Source organism: Hydra vulgaris, chromosome 08 (assembly GCF_038396675.1).
Source record: "Hydra vulgaris chromosome 08, alternate assembly HydraT2T_AEP".
Lineage (NCBI taxonomy): Eukaryota > Metazoa > Cnidaria > Hydrozoa > Anthoathecata > Hydridae > Hydra > Hydra vulgaris.
This window is the reverse complement of record NC_088927.1, coordinates 37,402,501-37,425,304: the sequence shown is the minus strand read 5'-3', so window position 1 is coordinate 37,425,304 and position 22,804 is coordinate 37,402,501. Positions and strand designations below refer to the sequence as shown.

The following is a 22,804-nucleotide window of genomic DNA, read 5'->3' as shown; positions in this document are numbered from 1 at the left end:
TTATTTAGGAAGTATTATTTTAAATACGTTTAAACACTCTTACAATTTCCTTATGTTCTTATTAGTTATTATTAATTAGAATACAAGAAATGCAGAAAACAAACTTTGGCACTATGCTTTTTAAAATTTTTATTATTTTATATTATTTTTCAAGTTTTATTATTATTTTTCTTTTAATAGTATTCTTGAATTTGAAAAAAAAAACTAGAGCTGTGGATAAAAACCAATAGTCGCTTTTGAAAAAGGGACTACTGGTTTTTATCTGCAGCTTTATTGCATCAAAGAAGTTTTTTTAGTCACCCTTCACAAAATTTGATTACCTGGTACTATCAGGTGGCCATATGTGTACACCTCTGTATATATTATGGTGGATATGGCAGGCACAATGGGCGATAAGTATTTTTGCCGGCTTTTTTTATATTTAGATGAAAAAGCTCACAGATAAACTAAAACTGATTACATTTCAGTAATATTTTTTTATTTTTACAATGCAACATTCTGTATTTTATGATAAATCTAACTACTGTCCCATTAGTCTTCTTCCTATCATAAGCAAGGTTTTGAATCTTCATAACTTACTTTTTTTTTATACAGATCTTTTTGTTCTACAACTGATTTGCTAACAGTAATAACCAATAGGTTTTATTGTGCATTAGATAGTGGTGGAGAGATTAAGGCTGTCACTCTTGACATTTCTAAAGCTTTTGATAAAGTTAAGTATGCTGGTCTTCTCCATAGGCTTTCTTCTTAAAGTGTATCAGGTAACATCTTTAAGATTATTGAATCCTTCCTTTCCAATTGTAGCATAAAAGTTGTCCTCGATGGACAGCACTCTTCTTCATACCCTGTAACATCAGGGGTTTCTCAAGGTTCTATCCTTGGCCCTATACTCTTCTTAATTTACATTAACGATCTTCCAGATATTCTCACATATAAGGTGGCATTGTTCGCTGATGATACTACGATTTATTCTTGTCATGATAAGAAGCCAACACTCTCTGATTGCTTGGAGGGAGCATTTGAGCTTGAAAAGGATCTCACTTCTGCTACCGCATAGAGCTCACAGTGGCTGGTGAACTTTAATTTAGATAAAACTTAATTTTTTTAAGTCAATTGTTATCGCAATAATTTAGATCTTCCTATATTTATGAACGGTAATGTACTCATCGAGTACATTACCATTCATAAATGAGTATTTGCAGCCTTGTTGGAAGCGAAGATGTTAAAGAAAAAAAAATTACACATTGATAAAAAAAAAAAAATTTATTCATTGTTACATTTTTGTGAGTGTTGTTAAGGTAAAAAGATTCGTATTATTTTTAAAATGCTTGAAATTAAAAAAAGTAAATAAACAAACTTGTTAAGTTCAAATGACCATAGTAAAAATTTCATTAGAAAACATCTTTAAAAAGCTGTAAAAAAAACAACAACAATAAAGTACTAAGAACTTTAGTAGTTTTTAAAAAGCTATTTAAATTTTAAAAGTGTCGAACTTATTCATTCAAGTTTTAACTACAAAAGTCTTTTCTTACAATTACTTTTCTTATAAATACTATTTCAGTCCAAATTTTAAATTTTTCAGATTAAAAAAAAAGTTTCTCAAAGAAAAAGAGTAACAAGGGAACTTTTTAAATATGAAAATAAGAAGAAATGTAATACAAAATAGTATTTACTCCCTCCATTCCGAAACACTGATTTGGATTCAACATAAAGAATTATTGAAAATCAATTATGCTGTTAATTTTTTTTATTTTTGTGTAAAAATTTTTTTTTTAACATTTTGAACATTTAATACTCTATTAGTAGTAAATGTTCAAAATCTTTCTAAAAAATAAACTTTATATATATATATATATATATATAAAAAAAAACGACATAATTTATTTTTAATAATTCTTTACATTGAATGCAAAACGGAACAGTATTACATAACAGAGGAAGTATAAAATAATAAATCATTTCAATAAAAAAGCAGTTAACAGTTTTTTAATAAATTTCTGAACTCTATTAATATAGTTTAACAAATTTGGTCAAATGCAACATATATATATATATATATATATATATATATATATATATATATATATATATATATATATATATATATATATATATATATATATATATATATATATATATATATATATATATGTATATAATATATATATATATGTATATATATATGTATATATATACATATATATATATATATATATATATATATATATATATATATATATATATATATATATATATATATATATATATATATATATATATATATATATCTATAGTTTGTTGTCTTTGGGAAGAGCGGAAGGAAAAAAGTGATTCTTACGCCAACACATACGTCACTTTTAATTACTTTTGACTTTCGTCCAACATTTGCGTGTTGGACGAAAGTAAAAACCATTAATTTAATTACAAATAAATCGTTTTTAAAAAAACCCACAAAAATGCAAGTTTAATTGACCAGAATGTTTTAAAAACATTATGAATGTTTTTAACAATATAAACAATGTTTTTATTTTTATTTTTTTTAATAAAATATTTTTTTTTTTTTTTTTTTTACTGTAAATCATGCGCGGAGTGTTGCTACATCGACTATCTTATAGCCTGACTCGCAAGGGAGTGCTGCTACATCGACTGACAAATAGCCTGACTTGCAAGGGAGTGCTGCTACATCGACTGACAAATAGCCTGACCCGCAAGGAAGTGTTGCTACATCGACTGAGGGTTTGGTTGGGGCAGGCAGTCTATCAATTAATAAAAAAAATAATTCCGGTCTTGCATTTTAAATTTTACTTTTTGTCAACAAAATATGGAAAAAACTTTCGGACAACATCTACGGGTTGTATATATATATATATATATAATATATATATATATATATATATATATATATATATATATATATATATATATATATATATATATATATATATATATATTAGACCAGTTCAAAAAAAATATTTTTTAATAATTAAGTGGCTCGATGTTTAAATGTTGTTAATTGATGAAAAAAAGTAAATCATTAAAGTTTCAAAGCATTATTCCAATATTTAGTAACAACTCAATTAAGTTTACTTTTAAATGGGGTCCTAAAATAAAAAAAAAAAGTTCCTTAAATGTAGGTCAACCTGGTACTCAAAAGAAGCAAAATAATATATAAATTTCAAAAATAATAATTGTTTTATAAAAAATATATTAAAAAATTTTATTTTTATCAAAAACTTGTAAAAATGTACTTTTTTTATTTGGAGTTAAAAAACTATAGTTTTTGTGCAATTAAATCTAAAATAATAATTGTAGTATGAAATTATCATTTTTTTAAAAATTTTTATATAATTTTGCTACTTATAAGACCCAACATGACATACTTTTGAAAAAACTTCTTATTTCAAAATAATAGGGACCTGGTAAAAAGTAAAATTAATTGAGCTGTCCCTAAAATACATTATTTAAGTTTGCAATTTTGAACTAATTATCCTGACCACATCAAATCAAAGGGTAGACCAAATAAAGTTCAAAAAATTTTTTTTTTATATACAATTTTGAAATGGTCTAGCATATATATATATATATATATATATATATATATATATATATATATATATATATATATATATATATATATATATATATATATATATGTGTGTGTGTATATATAAAAAAAATTTTTTTTTGACCTGTTTGACCTGACCACAAACCACATCAAATCAAAGGGTAGCCCAAATGAAGTTCAAAATTTTTTTTTTTTTGAAATGGTCTAGCATATATATATATATATATATATATATATATATATATATATATATTATATATATATATATATATATATATATATATATATATATATATATATATATATATATATATATATATATATATATATATATACCTAACTGCCGAGCTAAAAGTGTTTGAGGTTGAAAAAAAATCTCCAACCTCATTTTTATGGTCAGGCCTTTGTGTCAAAATTTTTTTATATATACACACAGTATAAATATTAATAGTAATAAAAATTATACTTTTTTAATTTAAAATAAGTTAGAGAGAGAGAGAGGTGGATCATTATGCATTTCTTAGCTTTTTTTTAATGTTTCCAATAAAAAAAGCTATAAGAAATGCATAATGATTTTTCTTTTCAGTTTTTGCACCTAAAACTTCTATTTTTAACCTTGTTAAACTGCTTTTTTCAATACAGATTTATATTTGTAAAAAATTTGGTTAAAACTGTTTTTTTCATACACATATATATTAAAGATATCCTGATTCTTGGTATGAAGAAGTAATTAATCAACAAAAGTTTTATGGTATTGCTGCAATAATCGAGAAGAAATTAGTTGGTGTTATTGTTGCTGAAATTAAAGATCTTTCAAGATGTTGTGCAGAGGTTTTTATTTAACCCTTTTTTTACTAAAATTATTTATTCAGTCTTATATTTAAAGAATTTAATCTATATAGAAAAATGTCCCTGGTTAAGAACAGACTAAAAGTTGATTATTATAAGGAAACAAAAGTATATATGAAATTTGAAAACTCCAAAAGAAGTCAAGAATGAAAAGATTAAAAGAGTTAAAGTTTGATGTTATACCAGATTTATACCAGACATGTGTCAAGCTAAAAACCTAGGCTATAGGGTATAGCAAGTCTCTCAAAATAAGTAGTTTTACATGCTTTTATCAACATTTTATCATTTTTAACAGATGATTTCGTCACAATTTTATTATTGTAGAACTTTTTTTAAATTGAAAAATTATCTATAATAACAGATTCTTCAGGATTGTTTTCAAATTCGATTTAGCCTTTCATCTTGATTAAACTTGTCATCTTCACTATTATTATCATCATTATTATTATCAATATTATTTATTTTTATATTTGTTCAAAAATTTCTGTTTGTTTCATGTAATGTTCATGTATAATCCATATACCAATATGTTTCATCACAAACTGGTATATGGATTGCATGAGCATAGCAGTTGTTTTTCATTATTCATAGCAGATGTTTTTCATTATTCATAGCAGATGATTTTTATTATTCATAGCAGATGTTTTTTTTTTTTGTTTTTTTTTATTCGTATTTGTTTGATTATTCATAAAAATTCTCTCAAAACCTCTCAATTTTCAAAAAATAAAAAAAATGTTTAAAATATGCAAATAAAAGAAGAAAATTTACAAAAGTATAATCCTACTGTAGTTCCTGTGGCTCTGTTCTGTCTTTAATACATTTTTCAAGATAATTTTTTGAAAAAAGCTTTTTTTTCATTTTTTAATGCATAACTTTTCAAAGACTTTCTCAAATGAGCTAAAATTTTTACCAAATTTGTATCATTTCAATTCAAGATTTAAACCATTAAAAGTGTCAAATTTAATGTTTATTTAAAATTTAATTGTTTTTTTAAAAAGGGTACTGTGTGAAAGCTATGTCATCCTTGCAATTAAAAAAAGTTATTGTAGACAAATGCAATTTAAAAGCCAAAATACTTGTGAAATTTAATAATTCGCTTACTTTAAGATGTTTAAAAAGCATTAAAGAATTATATGCCAAAATATTTGTTAAGTTTTATAAATCAATTACTTAGTGATATTTTAAAAGAATGGCTAAGGAAGTTTTAAATGAAATAACAAAGTTAATAATAAAAGCTGTGAGGAATAAAATTGCTTGCAGAATAATTTCTGAGAAATATTTTTAAACCTTGAATAAGTAACATGAAAAGTATTTGTCAGGTCAAAACTGTTGAAAGTATTTCTCACTTTGGAAAACCTTACATTACTGCTGAAAAACTGATAGGTTATTAGTTAGTTATTCAGAGAATAATCCTTGCAAGACTGTTGTCGAATTTAATTAAGTTATGCATCAGTTTCATAGCACTAACTGTAGCAACTAACTGTAGCAACTAACTGTAGCAACTAACTGTAGCAACTAACATTGATTAAAATAATCTGCCATCCAGTTAAGAAACTGTTGATATCTGAAAGAAATTTAAAATAAAATTTGTGAATAATTATCTTGGTTGGACACTTAATGACTGGTTAAAAGTCCATTTCTCTGATGAATCAAAGTTTATGCTATTCAGTATTGATGGAATTAGGCATGTCTGAGTCTAAATAGGAGACATACTTAATCCAAAATATCAGTTCTCTATTGTTAAATACAGAGGAGGAAATATGATGGTATAGGGTTGTTATAGCCATGAGATATTCATCACATAGAAAGCAATATGCATCAAATTGTATATTTAGACATCATAAAGAATGTTAAGCTGCCACATTCAAAGTATTTAATGACTCGCAAAAGGACTTTACAACAAGTGATTCAAAGCATTGTGTCAGATCTGTTAAGGAATATTTTAAATCACAAAAAATCAAAGTTTTCAAATGGCCTTTGCAGAGCCCAGAACTCAATCCTATTTGACTATCTTTGAGAGTACATTGACCAGCATTTTTTATTAAAGACAAATGCATATGCCATCAAATACTTAAATTAATTCTTATTTAAACAATTTTATTGAAAAATTTGTAGATTTTAGTTAAATATTCAGCTTTTTTTAAATAATAATTAAAATTATGTTGTTTCTAAACTTTTGCATGGAAACCTTTTCAAAAATACCAATTAAGTTTTAACTAAATATTAAATTTTACAAATTTTTTGGATTGAAATAAAATAAAGCACATTTGGTAAAAAGTTTCAGTTTATTTGTTATGAAAGTTATGCATTAAAAACTGAAAAAAGTTTGTTTCTAAACTTTTGCACGCTACTGCTACACGCTACTCTAGATGAGTTCCCATTTTGATTTTAATTTCATTTGTTTTTATAGATAATAAGTATCATATTTTGATTCCTCATTTCTTAAATTATACTGGTTTCAATTTTTAGCTTCTTCACCTCTTGTGCAGTATCTTGTAAAACAAAAACCAGTCAAATCAAAATGGCTGTTTTTTTATAAGTGCATTAAAAAAATAGCATTCATTTTTACGTGTTTACATGTTGGAGTTTCGATTTTTATTCAAGTTAAAACTTTTTTAAGTAACTTCATTAAATTTAATTAAGGTAATTTAAAATCACTTTTTTAAGTAACTTAAAAGTTACTTTTTTTAAAAGTAACTTTAAGTTTACTAAAAAAAAATGTTATTTTATATATTGGCAATAGTAGATACTGTTATGAAGATATGTTAAAAATTCTGGTGTATAAGTGTTTGAATTCAAAAATGTTTATTTATAAAATATTTTTAAGGACAGAGATATCCTCAGCTACTGGTGTTCTTCACAAACAAAAGTCGCATTAATTCTTATTCTTGGCACATCAAAAGATTGCAGAAGAAAAGGAATTGGTAATTTTGACTGCTGGTATATTTTGTTTGCTATTGTAACAAAATAATGTAGTTTTGCACTTAAGCTTTACATTCGATTCGTTTGATTTTACATATAAAAAAAATTTAAAAATCTTCTTAGCATTATTTCTAGCATTTGCTTTTTTCATGAATGTCATTTATATTATTATATAAAGTCATCCTAAAACGCCAACACTCTTCATTAATTCCACTAACTTCTGGGGTACCTCAAGATTTTATCCTTAGTATCCTATTTTGTTTCTTATCTACATTAATGATCGTCCTGACAACCTTACATCTAAAGTAGCTCTTTTTGCTGATGACTCAACTTTATACTCCTTTCTTGACAATAAGTCTTCTCTTTTTGTCAAGAAAGGAGTATAAAGTTGAGTCATCAACTTTATACTCCTTTTTTCATTATTCCTTATAACCGGTAGCTGATCTTGAATCTGATCTCTTCTTCTTTCACTTCTGTAACAGATTGGGGCTCATAGTGGCTTGTAAATTTTAACTATAACAAAACTCAGTTATTTACTGCAAACAACTATCACAGTACTGTCAACATTCCTATACTAATGAATGGCAACCCTCTCACTGAGTCCTCTTCTTTGCATCTTCTTGGATTATTATTTACTACTGACCTTTCATGAAAACCATATACACAATCGATTGCTAAACTAGTATCTGGTAAGGTTGCTTCTCTTTATCGTGCTTGCCATTTTCTCTCTTCTGATTCCATTCTCTACCTCTACAAATCTCTTATTCATCCCTGTAAGGAATACTGTTGTCATACTTGGGCTGGTTTATTTAATGGTACTCTTTCCCTTCTAGACAAGGTCTAAAAATGCATTGTTAAGTTGGACCCGCTCTATTTGCTAAGCTTGAGCTTCTTTCCCACCGTCGTAAATTTGCATCTCTTTCTCTTTTCTACAAATACTACCATGGTCGCTGCTCTTGCTCCATCAACTAAAACTCATTCTTGCTTGACTCTTCATCCAGCCTTCATTCGGTCTCATTTATTTACTGTATCTGTCCCAGTATGCTCTAAAAACTTTTATTTGTTTAGTGTTTTGCCCCTACTTCAACCCTTTTCGAACTCTCTCGCTTCTGTGCACACAGTATCTCTACTGTACATGAAGAATCTCTTATAAATCAAAAGATAAATTAGAAAAAAGTATATATATTGGTTACAACCGAACAAACACATTCAGTGTTAAGTTTCAAAACATATTAATATATTAAAAAAAGAGGGTATGTTAGACTATTACTGATTTTTTAATGTATCCATCAGATTGCGTTCCACCTGCAATATATGGAACGATTAAAGCTAACAAACCAGAAAAAACTTCCCAATGCATCCTGTTATATCTTTGATTATCACATTACCCTAAGCGGGGATGAGCAAAAATATCCAAGTAATCGGATATCCTAACTTTTAGTGCAGTATTACAATCAAAAAATTCAAAAACTTGAAATCTGATTCAGAAAAAGAGGATCCAAAAGTTAGCAAAACTATAAAGAGCCTTTATAGAGTTAAATACATAAAATCTTGACATATTATTTATCAATATAGGTGTTTTTAGAAGGGGAAATTTGTTTTTAAGGTCAAAATTTGATTTTAAGCACTAACCTGCATTCTTCTATTTTTTAGGGATCAACATGGACATTTTTATGAAACATATTAAAATATAGATTTACAATGCAAGGTGTTTATTTTAATGAATAGAAAATAACTATTTAATTAATTAACAAGTATTAACAAAAATTCAGAATAAACCATAAAAGTAAGTAAAAATAAACAATAAAATTTTAAAATTACCTATTGTTAGATTCATAAATGTTTTCTTTAAAGAATTTCATAGCTTATACTTACTTTAAAGGAGCTTCTGGGTGTATTTTCATCATTAAATATCCCAGAACGCCAACAGCCAGACCCAACTTCTCCCTTTGCAGATTCTGGATTGTTTTCTCCTTCTTTTCTTCTCCTTTCTCCTTGCAGATTCTGGATTGTTTCCTTTAGACAGGTCTTTTCTTATAGCTGGTGTGTAAAAGCACTCCATGAGCCAGTTATGGTGGTCAAAGTTGTTATGCCAGATTCATGCTCTTCACTTTTACTACTTCTATACTCATTATAAAGAGCAGCTTTGACTCAAATTGATCTGTCCATTGAGAGCTTTACATACCTTAAGCTCTCAATGGGAAACCTTTGCATACATCGGTCAATTTTCATTTCTCTAATTTGAAATATTGTAATGTCTTCAAAAAGTGATTTCTCAGTTTGATCTATGTACTTAATTAATGTATAAAGCCCCCACAGATGACTATTTTTAGTGGTTAACCTTAATACTTCATTGGGCCATCTGTAGATGTCTACTTAAGTAAGTATACTTGAAACATCATTGAAGATTTCATACTTGAATTACTAAAAGCAAGAGGCTCAGTACTTACTTACATTAACTGAGGATTTGACAAAATATGTATATATATATATGTGTGTGTGTGTGTGTGTGTGTGTGTGTGTGTGTGTGTGTGTGTGTGTGTTTATATATATATATATATATATATATATATATATATATATATATATATATATACACACCTGACTACAAAGAAAAAGTATATTTTGGCTTAAGTGAAACTCCATTTAAATTTCGCTACGCTAACCATCTAAAATCTTTTAACATTAATAAATATAAAAATGATACCGAATTGTCTAAAGAAATTTGGGACATAAAAGACAAAATGTTTACACCCTTAATTAAGTGGAAAATTGTAAAACATTGCAATCCTTATAACACTTTGTCAAAAATTTGCAATCTTTGTTTATACGAAAAATTCCTTATTTTAACATATAAAGGTGAACTTGTTAAATAAACGAAATGAGTTGATTTCAAAATGCAGACACAAGAATAAATTCCACTTATCTTTTTTTGACACCGGTGATTAGATAATATTTTGTTTTTTTTTAGCGACCTTAAGATCCCACTACACAGTATTTTGTAATTTTAGTGGTTTTTTTTGTTTTTGAATTTGTATTCAATGGCTGATGATTGCCGTATAGGCATGAAACTTAAAGTACCATAGAAAAAGTTGTTTTTTCTTCGTTAATATATGTGTGTATATATATATATATATATATATATATATATATATATATATATATATATATATATATATATATATATATATATATATATATATATATATATATATATTAATACAAATATGTATAGGTATACACACATATTGTAATTAGTGTAAATAATTGCATTATTATAAACTACTATTGTATTATGTCAGAGGAAAGGTTGTGGGTGCATCATATTATATTGTATATAATTTTTATAATGTTTATTATACCTTTGGGGTATTTGCAACTGTATATATATTGAGTAAAGATATTCACAAAGACAGTGAGAAAAAACAAATATATTACAAGCTATTTGGGCAATGAGCATAGTGATAAAGATTGCAGATTTGGTGTCGCAGTACAATGCTTTGGGTGAGAAATTGGAACTGGTAGCAAAACTTCAAAAAGTTGATGAGCTGCAGGTGGTGCTCCCCTTATTTCTTTCTGGTGAAGTGTTTGCCGTTTATCAAGGTCTTAGTGATGAGATAAAAGACTACAATGAAATGAAAAATGCACTGACTACTGCCTTCTCTGCTTCTCCGCTAACAGCATACGAAAAGTTTTTAACTTGCCGTCTTAAAGAGAACGAGTCCGTTGACGTATATCTTGCAGAATTAACAAGGCTGAGCAAGCTGCTATCATCTCACTTAAGCAAAGAGTGAATAATGTGCACATTTATTCTCAGATTACCTGACAAAGCAAGAAAACAGCTGCAAACTGCATGCTCAATATCAACAATGTTGCTGTACCAGATTGCTGAAAAATCAAGAAGTTTGGTAATCTTACAATGGAAAAAATCATGTTTTGTTAGTTGCGTGAATCCTGTTGCCATTAGTGCTAGACAAGTTCCTCAAGGACACGGAAAAAAGACCATAATTTGGTACTGTTGCAACAAGGATGTACATATCAGTCGTAAATACAGCAAAAAATTAAAAAGAAGAGGTGCTTTGTGTGTGGAATGGACAATCGTCTGGCCCAGCACTGCTATAAATAGTGTACAAACTCAAAAAACATGTAAGGGTAGCCAACCATTTTTGTGCGAGCGGCTTCCCACAAAATTTAAAACCGCCAATTCTGCGTATGTGTCAGTGGAAGAAAAATAAAAGTACTGTTGGATACTGGATGCTCCAAATCAATTTTAAGTTGTGAATATTGTAAACATAAAAAATGTCAAACAAGCAAGAGAAAAAGTTGTCATGATGAATGGGAAGTCAATTGAAGTAAAACACTTGGTTGTTGTTGATCTTTCTATAAATGATACCACTGTTGGTTTGGAATGCCTGGTTGCTGATATTGTTCCTGAATATTAAATGCTACTTTTATGGACGCAATACAACTGCTTGGAGGTGTCCAAGTCGGGAGAGACGACAAAACTATAAACTTCAATGTAGAACAACTAACTATTGGCGCTACTGCAGTCTCTCAAGAAAAAATGAATGAAGTATCCTTGCCTACTATTTAAAAGCTGAGTGATAAAGACTTCGTAGCAGAATTCAAAAATGGCAGTTAGCGTGTCTTGGAAATGGCTGATGGAACCACCAACTTTAATGAACAAAATTCTAAACAATCATTATCTGATGATGTTAAAAGTGAGTATGCAATGGAAATAACTGAATGGATAGCACAGGGATGGCTGAAACCATTTGAGTGTAGATATAATGGCATTCCATTGATGGCAGTAATTCAACCAAACAAATTTAAAGTATGTCCGGTGATGAACTATTGTAAGCTGAATCAGTTTGTATCCGGTCATACTGCAGATGGCGTTATTTGCAGTACCAAACTTTGCAGCTGGAGAAAGTTGGGAGAAAATCTTGAGATAATCAATTTAAAAAAAGCGTACCTGCAGATTTGTGTTGACGAAGCATTATGGAAATATCAATTTTGTGGAATATGAAGGGCAGTTTTACTGTCTAACAAGATTGGGTTTTGGTTTAAATGTGACACCCAGAATAATGACTAAAATCTTAAGAAAGGTATTGTCATTAGACAAAGTTGTCGAGTCTGGGATGGTTTCATTTATTGATGACATCATTGTCAATAGTAACATAGTGTCAAGTTGCAAAGTTCAAGAACTCTTGAAAAAATATGGCTTGGATTCAAAGTTGCCAGAAAAACTTGTAGGTTGTCGTGTGCTTGGATTGTGAGTGTACAAACAATGCAACCAAGTTCATTGGAAATGTGACAACATACCCAAAGTTCCTGAAGGAAAAATGACAGGTAGGCAAATCTTTTCTTGGCGCGAACTGCTGACCGGACATTTTCCAAAAGCAAATTGGTTGCGCTCTTTGTGCATCTGAAATGGGTTTTGAGTAGTTGTGGATGGAGCTCTTTGGTGAATGAACGTGTTGTCAAATTAGTAAGCAGTTTAATTGAAAGACTTACAAAGAAAAATCCCGTTCATGGGTCATGAAACGTCAAAAACACTTCTGAAACAACAGTGTGGTGTGATGCAAGCAGTTTAGTTGTTGGCATAGTTCTGGAAGTTGCTGGGGAAATAGTAGTAAGCTGTTCATGGTTGAGGAAACAAGGCTCATATTAATCTCGCAGAGTTAAAAACCGGGATAAAAGGAATTAATCTAGCAACAAAATGGGAATTTGAAAGTATTACCTTAAAGTGTGATTCGGCTACTGTTGTCAGCTAGTTGAACTCCTTATTTATTGGTGACAAACCCGTTTGAGTACATGGTCTTGGAGAACCACTTGTCTGTCGCCGGTTATCATTAATTGCAGACCTTGTGAAGGAGTGTGGTATGAAAAAAAAACTTTTTCTGGTAAAGTTAGCAGAAAATAAAGCCGACCCTCTTACGAGGGTACCAAAAAACTGACTGCATTCAAACTATTCTGCAATAACAACAAATTTTGTACCGCCTGATGTGAAATTGTTTCATAATCTTCATCACTTTGGAGTCAATCGAATCCTTTATCTGATGAAACAAGGACCTTTATGGCAAGTTCTACTTAACAACAACAAGACTTTTTGCTCAAAACTTGTTGTTGAATTATGCGCAGAATGGGGAGTGTCTATCCTGTTTCGTTGTGCTTACAGGCCATCTAGAAATGGAATTGTTGAACGTCATGTAGGAGTGGAAATCAAACTCAATTTCTGCCAAACTAATGAGGAAGTTCTCCATAACTAAACACAAGGAAAATAAGTATTTATAAAATCACCTGAATCAAAATATATGAGCAAATGAAATAGAAGAAGAGTCTCAGATGCAGGACGAATAGTTTCAGTAGAAATCAATGGATTGCCGAGATACATGTCGGACCTCCATCCTGCTCCCATTTTAGCCGACTTGTGTACAAGAGAATTGGAACCCATCACAGAAAATGCGAGTGTGATAGTTTCTGAATAAGTATGCAGACTTTGTGATCTAGACATCAAGGGGTGTCTTAATTAGTGTAAATAATTGCATTATATATAAACTAATATTGTGTTGCGTCAAAAGGAATGTTGTGGGTGCATCATATATTATATTGTATATAACATTTATAATGTTTATTATATCCTCGGGGGTATTTGCAAATGTATATATATTGAGTAAAGATATTCAAAAAAACAGCGAGAAAAAACAAATATAGACTTACACACACACACATATATATATTTATATATAATACATATATATATAATACATATATATATATATATATATATATATATATATATATATATATATATATATATATATATATATATATATATATATATATATATATATTAACAAAGAAAGAACAACTTTATGGTACTTTAAGTTTCATGCCAGAACAGCAATCATCAGCCATTGAGTGCAAAATAAAAAAATAAAAAAAATTAGCTAAAAATTACAAAATGTTATGTAGTTTCTTTGTTAACATCGGGCATCGCTAGAAGATCTGCCACGGATATGGAAACAGTATTCCATACAAGACCAGATTTGAGATTTATAGAGATAGAGAATAGAATCCAAAGTAAGAAAGTGTCGAGCTCAATAAAGAGGTGCAACCTTAGCAAATGCTGATTTTGCAACATATTTGATATATGGTTTCCGAGAAAGATTGGAAGTAAGAGTTAATCCTAGAAGATGAAGAGTGGATGATTCATCGAGTACATTACTGTTCATAAATATAGGAAGATCTAAATTGTTGCGATAACAATTGAGTGAAAAGTTAAAGTTCACCAAATAAAAGAATTAAAGTTCACCGGCCACTGTAAGCCCCATGATGTAGCAGAAGTAAGATCCTTTTCAAGCTTAAATGCCCCCTCCAAGCAATCAGAGAGTGTTGGCTTATCACGAAAAGAATAAATGGTAGTATCATCAGCATACAATGCAACCTTAGATGTGAGAATATCTGCAAGATCGTTAATGTAAATTTAAAAGAATATAGGGCCAAAGATAGAACCTTGAGGAACCCCTGAAAGTACAGAATAAGAAGAAGAGTGCTGTCCATTGAGGACAACTTTTATACTACGATTAGAAAGAAAGGATTCAATAATATTATAGATGTTAACAGATACACCGTAAGAAGAAAGCTTATGGAGAAGACCAGCATGCCAAACTTTATCAAAAGCTTTAGAAATGTCAAGAGCGATGGCCTTAACCTCTCCACCTTTATCTAATACACAATAAAACCTATCGGTTATTACTGTTAGCAAATCAGATTGAAATCCATTTTAATGATCAGAAAGTAAGTAATTAGATTCAAGATAAGAGATTAAGTGTTTGTTAATTAAAGACTCAAAGGCCTTGTTTATGATAGGAAGAAAACTAATGGGACAGTAAATGGACAAATCAGATCGCTCTCCAGAATTTTTGAAAATAGGCATAACAGATGCCGCTTTCCAGCAGGATAGTTAAATAGTTTTGAAAGTATAGATGACAGCTCTGGAGAACACTTTTGCAAGACTATAACAGGTATGTTATCTAGGCCACAAGCTGTAAAAGAGTCTAAGCAAGAAATTACTTTAGTTACAGAAGCTGAAGTAATACGAATGTCAAGCAACGGATCAACTTGTTTGTTGGCTATATCAGGTAGAACGCAACTAGTGGAATCAAGAGATGATATTGATGAAAAGTTCTTAGCAAATAATTTAGCTTTGTCTTTAGGTAAGGTGACAAAGTCTGAATCATACAAGAGAGGTGGAATTACAGATTTGCTCTTATTATTAATACTATTAAAGATTTTCCAGAAGTCATGAAAGTCTAATTTTTGTGATAAAAAACAAGATTTCATGACCTGAGAATAGCAGGCTTTGGCATTAGACAAAACCTTTTTACAATGGTTTCTAGCAGTAATAAAGAGACATCTGTTTTCTGGAGAATTGTTTTGCAGATAGATATGGAAGTAATGGTTTTGATTGGCAATTGCAGCAGCACAATGTGAGGAAAACCATGGAGAAGAATGAGGCTTGACCTGGAATGGTCGAGAGGGAATAAAAGATTCCATGCCAGCCTAAATCCACGAAGTTAAGTAAGAAGCACATATGTCGACAGGAAGACGAAAGATTTCTACCCAAGGGCCGTCATGAAGAAAATCATGTGAAGAATCCCAGTTAGCTTTAAGGTAGTTGTAAGAGGTAAGATGATAGGGGGATTCAGATGATGAAGAAGAATGAGATAATAGTTTTAGAGAGATCAAACTGTGATCAGAAGCATCTAAGGGTGAATGTGGAGAAACTGAGCACTGACCAGGATCAGAAACAAGGCATAAGTCGAGTAGAGAAGGTAATGATGCGGTTTGTCTGGAAAGCGAGTTGGAAAGTTGACTATTTGAGTTAGGGTCTCAAAACCATAAAACTGAGTTTTAGAGGTGTACCCTCATTAGGAGATAATAGAATGAGTTGCCTAGTCATATAAACAGAGACACAAGCAAAACCCATGCATTGAATCAAGAAGATCCAGCATTCAGCATCCTAAACTGGAAGCAATGTATTGAAAATACATCTGCGCTAGCCTAATAGATGAAGATATATATGTAGATATATATATATATATGCATACATATATGTATATATATATATATATATATATATATATATATATATATATATATATATATATATATATTAACGAAGAAACTACGCAGTATTTTTTATTTATGTGTACATTGCTCTATTTCAAATTCTTTTTAATATTGAGCACTCTTTTACAACTATGAATTTTGTTTTATTACTATAATACAAAACAGCCTTAAATATATATATATATATATATATATATATATATATATATATATATATATATATATATATATATATATTTATTTATATATGTGTATATACAGTCTTGGCCATAAGTTTGGAACCGATGAATTTTTTTCTCATAGGAACGTTTCTATGACGCGTACGGCATTTAACTGCTGCAGCATCGTGTTTATGCAGCATCAGTTGCATAGTTAAATGCCTTCGCGACTTTTTAATCGTTGCAAAACGTGAATCGTGTAACTTTACACCGCAGCAGAGCATCGTGAACAATATGACCCTCATTAAGCTGCATTATACACTGTTCAATGCCTAAACTATCGTTCCCTTGAACTAATGTTTACCTGAACTAATATTCGGTTGAACTAATGTTGAAATATACTTACTTATATTAACAAACTATACATTATATTTTAATCAATTAGTTAGCTGATTTACATATATATTAACTGCATATCAGTGCGAAAGGTAAGGCTTAACTTCTTATAAGTATAAAATTAATTAATTTATCCTTTTATTGTTATATAAGAAGTAAAAATATGCAAATAAATCGCTTTATTTGTATAAATGTTTGCAAATTATCATTCAATAATATATACTATTCATAAAAATAGATCTATTAATTTATAATTATTTATATTATTAGCAGTAAGTATTCTACATTAACATGTACAGTGCGTAAAATGACTAGAAGTATTGAATTGTCGAAGGAGAAAAGGGCACAGATGATGATCCTACACCAGCAGAATTATTCTCACAGTAAAATAGCTGGTATACTGCACATATCTAAGTCTGCTGTCACCAAAGGCATTGCAAGAGCAAAGCAGTTGGGCACTCTGGAATCCAGAAAGAGGTCTGGACGACCTCGCATAACTTCTGCCACAACGGATCGGGTGATACATCGGCTTGCTGCTGCAAATCCAACATGGTCATCTCTCCAGATAGCAGTAAATTCATCACTTCCTGCCAGTACAAGAACAATCAGAAGACGCCTTTTGAAGGAATTCAAGCTGCCATCATGTCGTCCAGCAAAGAAAGCCATGTTAAGTAAAAAGAATATCCGTGACCGCTTGACATTCTGTCGCAAGTACAAAGACTGGACTGCACAAGACTGGAAAAAAACTATGTTTTCAGATGAGTCAACTTTTTCTCAGTTTGCCTCATATATCAGACATGTCAGGAGACCTGCAAAACAAAGATACAACATCAGGTATGTTGTTCCCACTGTGAAGCAGGCGCCTACCGTTATGGTGTGGGCAAGTTTCTCGGCATCAGGTCGAGGTGGCATATGGTTCATGCCAAAGAATACAACCATCAATGCTCAAGTTTACCTTGGGATATTAAAGGAAAAGTTGAACACTCACATGAACATTCTGAAATGTAAGGTATTTCAGCATGATGGTGCACCCTGCCACAGAGCAGCAGTTGTAACCAACTGTCTAAGACAGAAACATATCGAAGTCTTGGGTCCATGGCCTGGCTCAAGTCCTGACCTAAACCCAATAGAAAACATGTGGACAATGATTAAGCAGAAGGTTGCTGCCACAAATCCAACGTCAGAGAAGTCTCTGATTGATGCCATCAAGCGTGTATGGACAACTGCCATAACCCCAGAATACTGCGCGAAATTGTCCGATTCAATGCCAGCGAGAATAGCAGCAGTACTGGGTGCCAAAGGACATTATTCAAAATACTGATACCATTTTTTACATGACAGAATATTTACTTGTATATAATATTTAAAATAAAAATGATTTCAAAAGTTTTTGTTGATATTTTGGGTATAAAAAGTGTAATTATATCAAAAAACCTAATCGGTTCCAAACTTATGGCCAAGACTGTATATATATATATATATATATATATATATATATATATATATATATATATATATATATATATATATATATATATATATATATATATATATATATATATATATATTTATATATGTGTATATATATATATATATATATATATATATATATATATATATATATATATAGAGAGAGAGAGAGAGAGAGAGAGAGAGAGAGAGAGAGAGAGAGAGAGAGAGAGAGAGAGAGAGAGAGAGAGAGAGTATCCCATACTGGTCAAAAAATCAATACTGGTATTTCTTTATTATAAAAATATAATACGGAATACCAGTATTAAAACCGGTATTAAATATTAATACCGGTTATAAAGCAAAGTAAATGAATTTAGGAATCGCAAAAACTTGAAAAGAATGCAAATTTATTGATCTATTTGGTAGAACTTTTTTCTTTTATTCCATGAAAGTAACCTCTTAAAAAACAAAGAGCGTAGAGAGTTTTGTTGTCCATTTTGCACCACTACTTGTTTAAAACAATACCGGCAGCATAAAATGCTCTTTCAGATTCAATGCTATTTGGCCAAATCGTTAAAAGAAGATCATTAACTTGTTGGAGATATTTTCCTTGCACACCTTCATCTTTGAAGAAACTCATTTCTTTTTTAGACACTTGATTATATCACCAGCACATTGTGGTTGTTTCGCGACAACCTTATAGTTTATTCGTTTACAAATAGCCTTGTACATGTCTTTTTTCATTGATTTCTCAGATCTTTTTACTTTGTCAATCTCAACTCGCTAACCTCAAAGTGAAGATTTTCCCTGGCTTGTTCTTCAACAGCAGTGCTTTGATTCCAAAGTCCCTTCTGATTTACAATGCCCAAAAGTGAATTGAGATTAACATGGAAAGTTAAAACTTAATAAGTTTGAGTTTCTAATACCATCTTCTTGACCTTTATGCAGATAAGAAATTAAATCGGACAACTGCGTTCTCCTTGCAATAATACATTGTTTTAAAGCACTCATAAATTCTATGCTCAATGATGACTTAATTTCATATAGCCTGTCCATCATAAATGTCAATACTGCATCCGCAGAAATTAAGTTAGCATCCTTGCAACAAAGTGACTCAACAACAAAATTTTACTATTTAAACTTTAATGTAAACTTTACAAAAGTTTCTGTAAAGTTTATATTAAGTTTTAAATCTATTTCTGATTTTTGACTGCATGACTTTAATTTGTAAAAATGTTCGAGCATTGCTAATAGGCTATTCCATCTAGTTTTGGAATTTGCAAATAAGAAGTATTCTTTACAAAATTCGAGCTTTACATAATTCTGTAGTACCTCATTTTTTAATGGTGAATGTTTGAATATTTGTACAATATCCTTTACTTTTTGTATAAGGGGACCAATTTGACTGTGTATTATTTCTGTGTCTTGTTCTTGTATATTGTAATCCATCACTTATCCTTCCTTGTATGTATTTAAAATATTTTCAACGACACCACAGCTTTCGTGCTCTTCCGTATCTGAATATGAGTCGAAGTCTATTGATTCATTCAAGCAAAAGGTTCTTTTTTCTGTTGTTTCTTTTTCGTATAGAACATCTACAATTGCAAATTGAATTGCATGGACCAAACGCAATTGCTAAGCAGCCGGTAATAATTTAACCAACATTTGTTAAGCAAACATTCTTTTCTAATGACAAACCATTCTGATTCAACTATTCACTTAAAAGTATGACACATTTTTCTGCAGGTAAACCTCCATTGATTCGGAGAAGTCATAAATTCCAAAACCTTGACTCCAAGTGAAGATTCAAGTTTATCTACTGCCAGTTCCTTAAGGGAGTCCATTCATTAAAGGTATTACTAAAACCTTTTCCATTTAATTTATATTTCTTTAATTACTAACTGTTGAGTAGTTTTGCTATAACTAGTGACAATTTTTTGTATAGTTGAGACGGATTTTAGAAGTTTATCACATAAATTTAATGCTTTTAATGATTTTCGAAGATCATCGGATGTTATGGAAGTTCTGAATGGAAGTCTATCAAGTGTTGTCTGCGAGTCTTGTGTAGTTTCTTTTAAATATTTAGTCGTTTTTGGAGGAGGCGTATCAGATATTGAACTAGATTCACCAAGAGGTTCAATAGCATCTCGTTTTTGTAATATTACATCATGCTTTGTTTTTAAATGTGTATGAAGGCCGCTTGTTGAGCCACCTGTTTTTATAATTTTTGCGCACTTCTTACACTTTGTTTTATACCCTTTTTCATGAAAAAGAAATGCTCAATAAACATTTTAATTTCACTCTCCATCAGCTGAATTAGAATATTATCTCAATTTGTAAATATGTGTCACATATTTTATCCTCACAATCTTTATATCAGTCGCATAATGTGACTGATGTAAACATTTAATATTTAAATGAAATGAATTTAAATAAGTTTAAACTTAAAAATGTTAATTTTTTAAACTTACCAAAGTTGTTCTTGGTAATTATTTTAAAAAAACTATCAAAGAAATAGGTATATAAAGATTTTGTAATTTGTAAAAATGTGAACTCGTTAACTAAAAATGTAAAATCAAGAACTCAAGAACTAAAGAATGTATAACACATTGCTTTAGAGTATACGCACCTATGATTGTTTTAAAAAAGAATAAAAACAACAACCCATAATTATAAACCTCCAGGGAATTTAAATGATTTTAAAAATGAGTCAAGTAATAATGAGAAGAGTTTCATCAAAGAGTTGTCAATGAATCAGAGTTTGACAACTTTACTTTTATATATTAGGTTTTTACTCAAACAAAGAGTTTAATCACATGATAGAATAAAAAATATTTTAAAAATAAGCAACAAATGTTTACGAATTTTAGTATATTTATAATCTGAAATATGACAATGCGATACATCTCAAAAATAGTTGCATTTTAAAAATAGTTGCATTTTAATATTTTCAATTCATGTAGTTTTGCCATTGTTTTGATTGACTTGTGACATGGTGATGGATCCATGTTTCATCCATTGTCACATATCGACGCAAAAATTCCGGTTTGTTACGTTTAAAGATGGCCAAACACTGCTCAGAATTATCAACACGTTCTTGTTTTTGTTCAACAGTGAGCAAACGCGGCACCCACTTTGAACAGAGCTTTCTCATAGTCAAATGCTCATGCAATATAAAGCCAACACGTTCTTTTGATATATTTACGATGTCAGATAACTCACGCAACTTCACTTTTCGATCATTCAAAACGATATTTTGGATTTTTTTGATGTTTTCTGGTGCTACCGTCTCAATTGGACGTCCACTGTGTTCTGCATCATCGATGTCTCTACAACCACGTTTGAAGTCAGAAAACCAACGTTTTATTGTTGTTTTTGATGGAGCGGAGTCACCATAACACTTTTCAAGCCATTGCTTTGCTTGAACAGTATTTTTTCCCATCAAGAAGCAGTATAAAATTAAAACACAAAATTGTTTTTGATCCATTGTTCTGAAAATAAAAAAAGTAAAGTTACTATTAGCAAAATAACTCACAAACTAATGAATAGAATATAATGAAATTTTAACAGCTGTTTTTTGAAGGTTATTATTAACTGAAAAAAAGGTGACTGCAATGAAACTCGCGCTATCTACGTGTTAGGCTTGGAACTTTTCAGCCCATGTGTTACTTAAATGTTGCAATACTTTAATTAAAGCTTTCGTTATAAATCAATTTAAAAAAGTACATTAAGTATACAAATATTGCTAAAAATAATAAATAAAAAGACAACCATTCAAATACCGATATTTTAGCTTTTTAATACCGGTATTCGAAACTAGACAAAATCGACCGAAATCCTGGTTATTGGTATCCCGGTATTGGATTCCCTATATATATATATATATATATATATATATATATATATATATATATATATATATATAGCAAATATATTTTGTATTGTTAAAACTTATATTGCGTCACTAGCGTATTTTCAAGTACCGCATTGTAATTAAAGTTATTTTATTAACGCATTAAAAATCATACAGACAGTTTTCTCGCTATAACAAAAGTTACAAATAAAATCTTAGTTCTTATTAAAAAATCATTTTTATCATTTTTTTCAAATGTGAACTAAATTTTATTTTGAAAAAAATATTTTCTTCATAAAACGTAACATAATAATTGTTTATTTTCTTATAATTTTATAGTTGGTTTTTAGTTATTGTTAACTGTTAATAAATTTTTTCTTATTTATTTTGTGAATTCTTTTTAATAGTGTTTTTAAACAATAAAGAGTTTTATTAGTTATGTATTCGTGATCATAGTTTATTTTCATAAAT

At 29.6% G+C, this 22,804-nt stretch overlaps 1 protein-coding gene across 1 annotated transcript in view; it reads left to right on the top strand.

The window, feature by feature from the left end:
- LOC105846977 (N-alpha-acetyltransferase 60) overlaps positions 1 to 22,804 on the top strand; it is a 30,084-nt gene that overhangs the window by 3,445 nt on the left and 3,835 nt on the right. Inside the window, exons 2-3 of the mRNA XM_065803623.1 lie at positions 4,267 to 4,396; positions 7,242 to 7,338. Coding sequence (XP_065659695.1) covers positions 4,267 to 4,396; positions 7,242 to 7,338 — 227 coding nt within the window. The remainder of the gene's footprint in view (positions 1 to 4,266; positions 4,397 to 7,241; positions 7,339 to 22,804) is intronic.